Source organism: Amblyraja radiata, chromosome 10 (assembly GCF_010909765.2).
Source record: "Amblyraja radiata isolate CabotCenter1 chromosome 10, sAmbRad1.1.pri, whole genome shotgun sequence".
Lineage (NCBI taxonomy): Eukaryota > Metazoa > Chordata > Chondrichthyes > Rajiformes > Rajidae > Amblyraja > Amblyraja radiata.
This window is the reverse complement of record NC_045965.1, coordinates 65,573,851-65,586,175: the sequence shown is the minus strand read 5'-3', so window position 1 is coordinate 65,586,175 and position 12,325 is coordinate 65,573,851. Positions and strand designations below refer to the sequence as shown.

Genomic DNA, 12,325 nt, shown 5'->3' with positions numbered 1-12,325 from the left:
AAATGTTTCACTCTGCAAATTGCCTTTTTTTTTTTGTTTTAAAAAGGGGGGTGGGTGCGCTGGAAGGGGAAGGGGTGGGCGAGTGGGTTTGGAGGGGGGCTGGGGGTGGGGGTGAAACTAACTATGACATAAAAGGCAACGGCTGTGGAACAAAGAGGAAGGAAGGAAACAATAAGAAAGTGGTCTAAGTTTCATTTTGTGTTGAAACACTGGTAGTGGTGTGTGTGCGTGTGTGTGTGTGTGTGTGAGCGTGTGTGTGTGTGTTTGTGTGTGCGTACGTGTGTGTGTGTGTGCGCGCGTCTGAGTGTGTGCTCGAGTGTGTGTGTGTGCGTTAGTGTGCACGTGTGTGTGAGTGTGTGTGTGTGCGCGTGTGTGTGTGCGTGTGCGCGTGTGTGTGTGTGAGTAAGTGGGCTGTGCAACTGTGCACATGAACTATATGGCAAGTGGGGATCTCAGGCTTGTGGAATGAAGAAACTGGGTAATTGTTTCGATGAGTAAGATGGTGTCAGCTCCACCCCATCTGTTAGCACAGTACGGAGATCCCAATAGCCCTGATGGTCTCGTTCTCTTTTCTCTCTAAAAATCAGCAAATTCTTTTGCGCATTTCTCGGTTAAAGACACACGGATGTCCTCCTCTTCGTAGTCGTCGAAGTTGCTGGTGTCGCCCGGGCCCCGACACTTGGGGATGAACGGAGCTTCCACCTGGAAACAACACACAAGCCCATCAGTTCTGGCAGCAGAATTAGGCCATTCGGCCCATCAATTTCTAATAAAATAATAAGGTGCTGGTTACACGTTTCTGTTGCCTGTTCTTCTGCGGAAATGACTGAGTCGTACAGCACGGATACAGGCCCTTCGGCCCAACTCATGTTCAAGGAACAGAATTAGGCCATTGGGCCCATCAAGTCTACTGAACCATTTAACCATGACTGATCTATCGTTCCCTCTCAACCCTATTCTCCTACCTTCTCCCCATAACCCGACAGCCGAACTAATCAAGAATCTATCTATTTCTGCCGTTAAAATATCCACTGACTTGGCCTCCACAGTCATCTGGAGGCAATGAATTCCACAGATTCACCACCCTATGGCTAAGGAAATTCCTCCTCATCTCCTTCCTAAAGGAACGTCCTTTAATTCTGAGGCTGTGCCCTCTGGTCCTAGACTCTCCCACCAGTGGAATCATCCTCTCCACATCCACTCTATCCAGAACTTTCAATTACGAGTGAGAGGGGAGAGGACAAGGTGACTGAAAATGGCTGCCTTGCGACCATAATTATTGATGCAGAGAACTCTAAGCGATCAAGCACACTTTCATCAAACAACGGTTGAACTGCAGACCACATTAAAATCACATACTAGCAAAAAAAAAAACAACAATATTTATTAATGCAATACCTAGAATACCGGGGGCATTTTTTTCCATCTTAAAATACCTCCAATTCTCACAGGTTGCAACAGTGCACCAGCTCTTTCAACCCGACAAACAGGCCTCCACATCTGTGCAGTTCATTTGCGTCGTGCAACATTTTCATTTCCTGTACTTGGGGCTGACTCCAATTACCCAAACCCTCACAAAGCAGGGGCAGCTGCGATCCATCCGCCCACGGGAACGTTCCCACCTTGCTCCACACGGGAATCAATCCCCTCCACCTCCTTGGCCTATCCGGGCATGCGCTCCGGATTGGCGGTGGGGCTTCCGATGGGATGCTAACGGGTCAAAATCTGCAACGGCGAATCTGTGGAATTATTTGCCACAGAGGGCTGTGGAGGCCAAGTCAGTGGATATATTTGAATGCAGAGATAGACAGGTTCTTGATTAGTACGGGTGTCAGGGGTTATGGGGAGAAGGCAGGAGAATGGGGTTAGGAGGGAGCGATAGATCAGCCATGATAGACAATAGACAATAGGTGCAGGAGTAGGCCATTCGGCCCTTCGAGCCAGCACCACCATTCAATGTGATCATGGCTGATCATCCCCAATCAGTACCCCGTTCCTGCCTTCTTCCCATATCCCCTGACTCCGCTATTTTTATGAGCTCTATCTAGCTCTCTCTTGAAAGCATCCAGAGAACCTGCCTCCACCGCTCTCTGAGGCCCCTGGTTCTGGACTCCCCCAACATCGGGAACATGTTTCCTGCCTCTAGCGTGTCCAAGCCCATAACAATCTTATATGTTTCAATGAGAGTCCTCTCATCCTTCTAAACTCCAGAGTGTACAAGCCCAGCTGCTCCATTCTCTCAGCATATGACAGTCATATATGGCGGAGTAGACTTGATGGGCCGAATGGCCTAATTCCACTTCTATCACTTATGACCGTATGAGAATTAGGGGGAGGGTGGACACTGCCAGCTGTAAACACTGCCTTTAATTTTAATGGTGGACAATTTTCATTTAGTTTCAAGATGCAGCTTAGAAAGTGGCGTTTTGGCTCACCGGGCCTTATGCTGACCATCAATCACACTATTTCCGTGTTATCCCATTCCCTAAACACTTGGGGCAATTTACAGAAGTCAATTTAATCTACAACCAGCACGTCTTTGTGGGAGGAAAGCAGTGCACCCGGTGGAAACCACAGGGTGAACGTGCAAACTCTGCACAGACAGTACCCGAGGTCAGGTTCAAACCTGGTTCTGACTCTGGTGCTGTGAGGCAGCGGCTGTAACAGCTGCGCCACTGTGCTGTGTTTGACGTCCACAAAAAATTTAACTGAATGAATAAGTGTGCTAATAAAATCACCAAATACAATTTTTGCTTTCCATGTTTTTATTCCCTCCCTGACTCTACCACTCCTTGTTGCTCGTTCCATCTTCTCACCCTGAGAGATTTGCCCCTCACATCTTTTCTAAGTAATTCCCCTCTCACCTTAAAGCTACCCCCTCTATTCTAAACCTCTAAGAAGGTGCTGGAGCACGGCGGCTCTTTGCGTACCCTTCTGAAAGGATCTTTATGACCCTGTCCCAATGACGTGACTTTTTCGGTGACTGTCGGCACCCATCATAGGTCGCCGAAAATTTTCAACATGTTGAAAATTCAGCGGCGATCAGAAAGACACTACGACTCATTGGGTGACTAGGTGACTACTCACGACCATACAGGCGTCACCCTGGCGACATGTCGCGGGGTGCAGCCTGTATGGTCGTGAGTAGTCGCCCAAAGAGTCGCTGCTGGATTTTCAACATGATGATAATTTTCGGCAACCTGTAACGACCTATGACGGGTGCCGGCAGTTGCTGAAAAAGTCGCGTAAGCGGGACAGGCCCTTTGGATTAGTTTATTATTGTCACGTGTACCGATGTACAGTGAAAAACTTTTCTTTTGCGTGCTGTCCAGTCAGTGAAACGTACAAATGTGAAAGTGGGATAACAGAACTGGTAGAGTTGCTGCCTCACAGCGCCAGAGACCCGGGTCCGATCCTGACTACGGGTGCTGTCGTTCTCCCCGTGACCTGCGTGGGTTTTCTCCGGGATCTCCGGTTTCCTCCATCACAAAGTCGTGCGGGGTGATTGGCCTCTGTAAATTGGCCCTATGTGTAGGGAGTGGATGGGATGACATAGAACTAGCCTAAAGGAGCGATGGATGGTCAGTACGGACAGTGGTCCGAAGGGCCAGTGTCCGTGCTGTCTCTAAAACTGAAAAATAAAATGGACCAACTTGAATTTAGGGTAATTGAGTTCCTTGTTGAATTAGAGTTGGCCAAGTTGGTGGCAAAGATCCTATAGCGAGCAAGATAGTCCACTCAACGAAAAAGACGTAGTACGGTCATGGGCAGATTCATGGGTAATTTTCGGCCCCATTTCCGTAACCGGCGTCCGTCTCCGCACCAATGATCCCATAGGATACTAGTGCGGAGACGGAAGCCGGTTACGGAAACATCCTCTTAAAAATAAAAGTTATTTGGGAAAAATCTTCTCCTCATTTTCAGAACTTTAATTTATTAACACAAACTGTTCCCCCGCAACGTTGAGTCGGGTTACTGAAATGGATGAAAAAAAGGCCCACGTTCTGCTTCGTTGCGTACTACACGTCAGCCCATTGCATTTAGAAGGAGTGATCTATCTTGCTCCGCTATAGGATCTTTGGTTGGTGGTGGAGTGGGGGATGGGGGAGCAGGTAGGGCTACCAACGGTTCACTCAAATGTTGCAAACACCCATTGGAAAGAAGCCAAAGATATCAGGCTCTACATGGGCAACTTGGTCATTGCTCGGGCGAATAGTAGACCTGGTGGATCAGAGGGAGCCCGCCAAGCGGTTGCCCGCGGCTGAATGGTAGACCCGGTGGATCGCGGATAGTTTGCACGCCTCGTTGTCACCTTCTCGTAGCTAACAATGACCTATTCTACATTTTGAAACATAGAAAATAGGTGCAGGAGTAGGCCATTCGGCCCTTCGAGCCTGCACCGCCATTCAATATGATCATGTCTGATCATCCAACTCAGTATCCCATCCCTGCCTTCTCTCCATACCCCCTGATGCCTTTAGTCACAAGGGATCCTTGACCTCTGTCCCCTTTGATCTCTCGTTTTCACACCTGACCCTTCCGTGTTACTCGTTTCCCTCTCCCCTGACTTTCAGACTGAGGAAGGATCTCGACCCGAAACGTCACCCATTCCTTCTCTCCAGAGATGCTGCCTGTCCCGCTGAGTTACTCCGGCATTTTTGTGTCCACCTGCCTGCAGGAGGCAGTCGTTGTGCGCGCTGGGCCCGACGGGCTGGAAGGGGGAGCCCGCCGAGCCGGCCCCTGCTCGTCCCCCAAAGACCAGAGACTGGCCGGGAGGAGAGAGAGGAGCGAGGTTGGTAGGAGTGGAGAGGAGAGGAGGCAACCGGGGTCTGGCCTGCCGCACCCCTCCCCTCCCCCCAAGGAACAAAGGTGGATGGGCGAGGAGAGGGACGTGGAGATGGCTGGAGGCCTCACAACAGTCTAGGACTTGCTCACAAGTATGGTGATAAAATGGTGCCAAATCACGGTGTCTCTCGCATGCTGACACAGTAGACTATGTCTGTACAGTTTGCTAATCAGGGATAGGAGGCATGGCAATATTCTACTGGACTGTTTGTAAGAGAAAGAATTGTACTGTGTGTTAGCACTTTGCAGATGTGACAATAAACGCATTAATGAGCCGCAGGAGGAGCAGTTAAAGACAATAGGTGCAGGAGTAGGCCATTCGGCCCTTCGAGCCAGCACCGCCATTCAATGTGATCATGGCTGATCATTCCCAGCAGTTGTGTACAGTTGTGGGAGGAATGATTATACATGGTTCTGGAAGGCAGCCGAATCTCATATTTCCCACCCCAGCTCCTTGAGGGGGTTGGAACCAAGTACATACCTTCCTCTGGTAAATGGCAATCCAGTCCGTGGTGGCAAACCATTTGTGGTTCTTGATGTCGTTCACACCGTTTTTGAGATTCCCATATCGTTTGGTCAGATCCACCTGCAGCAAGTTCCGCAGCAGGTCTTTCAGGTCTGAACTGAAGTGAGAAGGGAACCGTACCTGAAAACAAGGCAGCGGGTCAGTCCTGATGACAGCAACCTCTGCACGTTTACAACATGGAGCTCAGGCGCACCTCTGTACTTCAGATCACCAATTACACCCGGGATCCCAGAGAGACTTGAGAGTAGTATGTAAAGTTATGATAGACATAGATAAGGTGGACAGAATTTAAGTTCAGTGACACAGTGTGGAATCAGGCCCTTCGGCCCACTGACTCTGTGCCGACCAGCGACTGGGGTCTTTGCCTCAAAAAGGCAGCCAGCATCGTCAGAGACCCACAACACCCTTGCCACACTCTCATCTCATTCCTACCATCGGGAAGATGATATAGGAGCCTGAAAACTGTAACATCCAGGTTCAGGAGCAGCTTCTTCCATCAGGCTATCGAATACGACAACCTCCACGAAGTTCTGAACTGCATAGACTTGTGGGCATTGGTTTTGTCTTTTTGCACTATTATTGTTTGTTTGTATTTATGTGTATGTATATAATAAATAAATGCGTATATATAATAAATAAATTCATATATGCACGTGTGTACACACACATATACACACACAGATAACTGTTTTCTCCCCATTTATTACATTGTTTTCAGACTATCCTTTACATATTCTATTGTTCTGTTGCGTAAGAATTGCATTGTTCTGTCTGGGACATATGACAATAAAACACTCTTATCAAGAGGAAATTTCATTCCATGTCCTCTGACTTTTGACTAATCCGTAAATGAACGCTCATCTCAATCTACATCTCTTCAGATTTTTAAAATCCTATAAGATCGCCATGTAACCGCTATTTTAAGGAGAGCACACTTTCCGAGTGTGGAAACACCCTCTCCACATCCACTCTATTCAGGCCTTTCACTATTCGGGCAGTCAATAGACAATAGACAATAGGTGCAGGAGTAGGCCATTTGGCCCTTCGAGCCAGCACCGCCATTCAATGTGATCATCCCCAATCAGTACCCCGCTCCTGCCTTCTCCCAATATCCCCTGACTCCGCTATCTTTAAGAGCCCTATCTAGCTCTCTCTTGAAAGTATCCAGAGAACCGGCCTCCACCGCCCACTGCAGCAGAGAATTCCACAGACTCACAACTCTCTGTGAGAAAAAGTGTTTCCTCGTCTCCATTCTAAATGGCTTAAGCCCCTGTCCCACTTAGGAAACCAGAACGGAAACCTCTGGAGACCTTGCGCCCCACCCAAGGTTTCTGTGAGGTTCCCGGAGGTTTTGGTCACTCTCCCTAATGGTGGAAAGTGGTTTCCGTATAGTCGCGGATTCTTCTATGTTCCTGCGATTATTTAAAAAACAAAACAAAACCGGCCTCGACTAAAAATAGGTTGCTGTTTGGTCGAAGCCAGTGGAGTGGGGTTGCTATTACTTACAGGTCACCAGAGGTTTCCGTTCAGGTTTCCTAAGTGGGACAGGGGCATTACTCCTTATCCTTAAACTGGGGCCCCTGGTTCTGGACTCCCCCAACGTCGGGAACATGATTCATGCCTCTAGTGTGTCCAAACCCTTAACAATCTTATATGTTTCAATAAGTCAACTGGGAAGGCAAAGGGAAGTGCCTTGAAGAAGGTTACTATGATCAAGTCTTACCTTTCCAGAGACGATCTTTTCGTAGATCTGTATCGGCTGGTCTGCGAAGAATGGAGGGTAGCCAGCCGCCATTTCATAGATTAGAACGCCCAATGCCCACCAGTCCACCGCTTTGTTATAGCCCTGCAAAATGCACACACACAATGTTCAGACGCTCTAAGACAGCAACTCTACCGCTAAGAGTAAGAGCAAAGGTCACACCATCAATTACATTTTCTGCAAAAGATGGAGCAAAGTGAAATTGATCCTATGAGAAGCCGTCTTTGAAGGTACACAGATCATACAGTGGCAACGTTTAAAGAATGGTTAAGTACTGAGCCGCAAAGTGCACTGAATATAGGTTTATACAGGACAATCAGACAGTCTGAAGAAGGGTCCTGATCTGAAACGTCACCCATTCCTTCTCTCCAGAAATGCTGCCTGACCCGCTGAGTTACCCCAGCACTTTGTGTCCGTCTTCAAACTTGGATTTATCATGTGCCCTGTTAAATCTGTGGCATAACTGTTTCTGCATGACTTTTATACTTGTGGCTGCTAAGAAGTGACTGCCAGTTCATCTTTCACTGTAAACATTCAGTCCCATTTGCAACAACTCCCCAAGTCTTCTTTCACGAGACATCCGAACCCCCCGACAACTGAACTAAACCTGTGTCCCGAGAGGTACAATCCTATCGCAAGCTTACCTTGCTGAGAATAATCTCTGGTGCCAAGTATTCTGGAGTTCCGCAAAGTGTCCAAGTTCTGCCCTTTACCCTTTTTGCAAAACCAAAATCGGTGACCTGCAAGAACATGGGGCAAACGTTAACGTCAAACCAGTCCCTTCTCTTTGCAGCTTCAAATGATGGTTTAAAATAAAAACTGGTTGCTGGAAATCACCGGCAGGTCACCAGAGGGGGAAACAAAGTTAATGCTTCAAACCACTGGCATTATATTGAAACAGTCCCGAAAGATCATCAATCTAAAATGCACTTTCTGTCTTCCCAGAGCTGACAAGTATTTTCAGTGTTTGCAATTTTTATTTTCATTTCCAGCAGCTGCAATTTATAACAAGAGATTAATTAATTTTTATAAAGATTAATACAGCATGTGACCAAGCAGAGATCACGACTTTGTCTTTGGTACATGTGTAGAGCGGACACTATTTTAATGGGTGGCACAGTGGCACTGCTGCTGTCTCACAGCGCCAAACACCAGGTCATAAGGAATAAGAGTAGAATTAGGCCATTCGGCCCATCAAGTCTACTCTGCCACTCAATCATGGCTGATCTATCTCTCCCTCCTAACCCCATTCTCCTGCCTTCTCCCCATAACCTGACACCCGTACTAATCAAGAACCTATCTATCTCTGCCTTAAAAATATCCACTGACTTGGCCTCCACAGCCGTCTGTGGCAAATTATTCCACAGATAGTTTTCACGTTCTCCCTGTGACCACGTGGGTTTTCTCTGGGTGCTCCAGTTTCCTCCCACATTTCAAAGACGTGCGGGTTTGCAGCTCAATTGACCCCTCAGTAAATTGCCCCTGGTGTGTACGCAGTGGACCAGTACGTGGGATAACATTGGTATAGTGCGACAAGGTGATGGATGGCGGGCAGGGGACTGATGGGCCGAAGGGTGCGTTTCCATGCTGCATTTTTTCAATCGATCAAACAAAAACTCTGATTGTAAGGTTGATAATTATATACCACCAGATTAGACTGGCTTCATTTCTTTCCCAGAGGTCATTAGCGGGGCAGATGTGTTCAGAAAATGAGCTCCAATTATCTAGTGCCAGGTTGCTAATCACAAGATCAAGTGCTCCATTTCTGCTACGCTGAAATTGGAGTTCATGACTTGTTCATTGGGCTACAGGAGGAACATGAATGGAAAACAGATTTAATTCAGATTCGTTTTGTTTTGAGATACGGCGTGGAAACAGGCCCCTCGATCCACCGGGCCCGCGATCCTCGCACACAAACACAATCCTACACACTAGGAACAATTTACAATTATACCAGGCCAATTAGCCACCAAACCTGTGCGTCTTTGGAGTGTGAGAGGAAACCGGAGCTCCCGGAGAAAACTAACAATAGACAATAGACAATAGATGCAGGAGTAGGCCGTTCGAGCTAGCACCGCCATTCAATGTGATCATGGCTGATCATCTACAATCAGTACCCCGTTCCTGCCTTCTCCCCATATCCCTTGACCCACTTACTATCTTTAAGAGCTCTGTCTTGCTCTCTCTTGAAAGCATCCAGATAACCAGCCTCCACCGCCCTCTGAGGCAGAGAATTCCACAGACTCACAATTCTCCGTGAGAAAAAGTGTTTCCTCATCTCTGCTCTAACTGGCTTACCCCTTATTCATAAACTGTGGCCCCTGGTTCTGGACTCCCCCAACATCGGGAACATGTTTCCTGCCTCTAGCGTGTCCAAACCCGTAATAATCTTATATGTTTCATTAAGATCCCTTCTCACGCAGGCCACGGGGCGGGGGAATGTACAAATTGTACAGATAAGCACCCATGTTCAGGATGGAACCCGGGTTTCTAGTGCTGTAAGGCAGCAGCTCTACCACAGCACCACTGTGCCGCCCTCATGAGTAAACCTCATGACTTCATGCGACTGTTGAAGGGGAGATCCTCAAAATGTAAAAATCCTGGACTTCCTCCACAAACCAGGCAGTGCAGAAGATGGGAATGGTCGAGTTGTGCACAAACTACACACACACACACACACACACAAACCATGGGATACTGTCAGGACTAATCAACAGTTCGCAAAGTTTGGTCGCTGATTTAATGTTAAAATTCTAACTACTGGAGCCATTGAAGCCAGAGCAAAATAAACAACTTTGTTCCATTGAGAATGGAACTTGGGATGTTATGTTAGTATTGTGCAAGATGTTGCTACAGCCACACTCTGACGACTGTATTCAGTTTTGTCACCGTGCTATAGGTTGGATGTCATTAAGCTAGAAAGAGTGCAGAGAAGATTTATGAGGATGTTGCCAGGAATAAAAGGGCCTGAACTACAGGGAGAGGTTGAGCAGGCTTGGACTCGATTCCTTGTAGCGCAGGAGTATAAGGTGTGATCTTACATAGCTGTAAATCACGAGGGGCTTAGATTTCATAAACATATACAATTCTTAAGGGATTGGACAGGCTAGATGCAGGAAAAACATTCCCGATGTTGGGGGAACTGGGGTCACCGTTTAAGAATAAAGGGTAGACCATTTAAGACTGAGATGAGGAAAAACATTTTCACCCAGAGAGTTGGGAATCTGTGGAATTCTCTGCTACGGAAGGCAGTGGAGGCCAATTCACTGGATTTTTTCAAGACAGTTAGATAGAGCTTTTAAGGCTAACGGAATCAAGGGATATCGGGAAAAAGCAGGAATGGGGTACTGATTTTGGATGATCAGCCATGATCATATTGAATGGCAGTGCTGGTTTGAAGGGCCGAATGGCCTACTCCTGTACATGTTTTCTATGTTTCTACGATTCTAGATAATCTCTTATCCAGGGTAGGGGAATCAAAACCCTCTTAAGGTGAGAAGGGCAAGTTAGGAACCCGAGGGACAAGTTTTACAATCAGAAAATGTTTAGAGGGGTATGGGCCAAATGTGGGTAAGTGGGACTAGCTGAGATGTGGCATGTGGGTCGGCATGGATGGGTTGGGCTGAGGAGCCTGTTTCCGTTCAGCATGACTGTGACTCCTACCCCAGTCATTCCGTCTTCTCCTTTTCGGCAGAAGGTACAGAAGCTTGAAAGCGCGCACCACCAGATGCACGAACAGCTTCTTCCCCTCCGTTATCAGGCTTCTGAACGGTCCTTCCATAAGCTAGGGCACTGTCCGATTCACCTCGACCCCATTGTGGACACCAAACTGGTGCTGAGAACTATATTCTGCACTCTATATCTTGCCCTTTGCTATACTGTATCCATGTATGGTAGACAAAATTACTGGAGAAACCCAGCGTGTGAGGCAGCGAAGGAATAGGTGATGTTTCGGGCCGAGACCCTTCTTCAGACAGAGATGCTGCCTCACCAGCTGAGTTTCTCCAGCAATTTTGTCTACCTTCGATTTTTCCAGCATCTGCAGTTCTTTTTTAAACATATCCATATCTGGTATATCTAAACTGTTTGCATAACTTCCAAAACAAAGTTTTTCACTGTACCATGACAGGTGACAATAATAAACCTACACCCGTCAACCTGAATAAGAATGGTCTACACCTGAAAGGTCACTCTCTCCAGACATGCTGCCTGTCCCGCTGAGTTACTCCAGCTTTTTGTGTCTATCTTCGGTTTAAGCCAGCACCTGCAGTTCCTTCCTACATTGCTCAGTTTGAGGAAGGCTGTTTATGTCCGTCTCCTCTTAAAAAGGGACACATTGGATCTTAGCCGCCCTTTTGAAGGTACAACGGGCCACATTTTGCAGGCAAATACCAGCTGCATCGTGCATTTCTCCGTGGAATTGCCAGCAACTTTGGAATTTTGGCACGCTAGTGGGAAAGCAGCAGTTTCGGGTTTGTTGGCAGATGTTTTTGCCAGTCATGGAAGGCAGAGGGGAGTCACACTGCAGCACGGAAACTGGAGAGTCAGAGGCTGTGGGGACACCTGGTAGAAGTTTATAAAATAAGGTGGACAGTCAGATCCTTTTCCCAGGATGGAAATATCAAATACTAGTGGGCATAGCATTATAGACAATAGACAATAGGTGCAGGAGTAGGCCATTCAGCCCTTCGAGCCAGCACCGCCATTCAATGTGATCATGGCTGATCATCCCCAATCAGTACCCCGTTCCTGCCTTCTCCCCATACCCCCTGACTCCGCCATTTTTAAGAGCCCTATCTAGCTCTCTCTTGGACGTATCCAGAGAACCGGCCTCCACCGCCCTCTGAGGCAGAGAATTCCACAGACTCACAACTCTCTGTGTGAATTAAGGTGTGAGGGGCACAGTTTAAAAGAGATGAGCAGGGCAATTTTTTTTAACATAACGGCTGGTGAGTGCCTGGAACTCAGTGCCAGGAGTGAATATGGAGGCAGATACGATAGCGATATTTAGAGACATTTGGATAAGCACTCGATATGCAGGGATTGGACTGATATGGATTATGTGCGGGCAGATACAGGCATTGGTGTAATATTTGGCATTAACATTGTTAACAAAGGGCCTGTTCCTGCGCTGTACAGTTCTATGTTCTCTTTAGTTTAGCTTAGAGATACAGCGCGGAAACAGGCCCTTC

The 12,325-nt window shown here is 47.4% G+C and overlaps 1 protein-coding gene across 2 annotated transcripts in view; it reads right to left on the bottom strand.

Moving 5' to 3' along the window:
* Positions 1-359: 359 nt before the first annotated feature.
* Positions 360-12,325, bottom strand: part of prkacb (protein kinase cAMP-activated catalytic subunit beta) — a 150,492-nt gene continuing 138,526 nt past the window's right edge. For both annotated transcript variants that reach the window (XM_033029074.1, XM_033029075.1), the window contains 4 exons: positions 7,778-7,873; positions 7,095-7,217; positions 5,327-5,491; positions 360-702 (listed from right to left, as the gene is read on the bottom strand). In XM_033029074.1, coding sequence (XP_032884965.1) covers positions 577-702; positions 5,327-5,491; positions 7,095-7,217; positions 7,778-7,873 — 510 coding nt within the window. In that variant the 3' untranslated portion in view covers positions 360-576. The remainder of the gene's footprint in view (positions 703-5,326; positions 5,492-7,094; positions 7,218-7,777; positions 7,874-12,325) is intronic.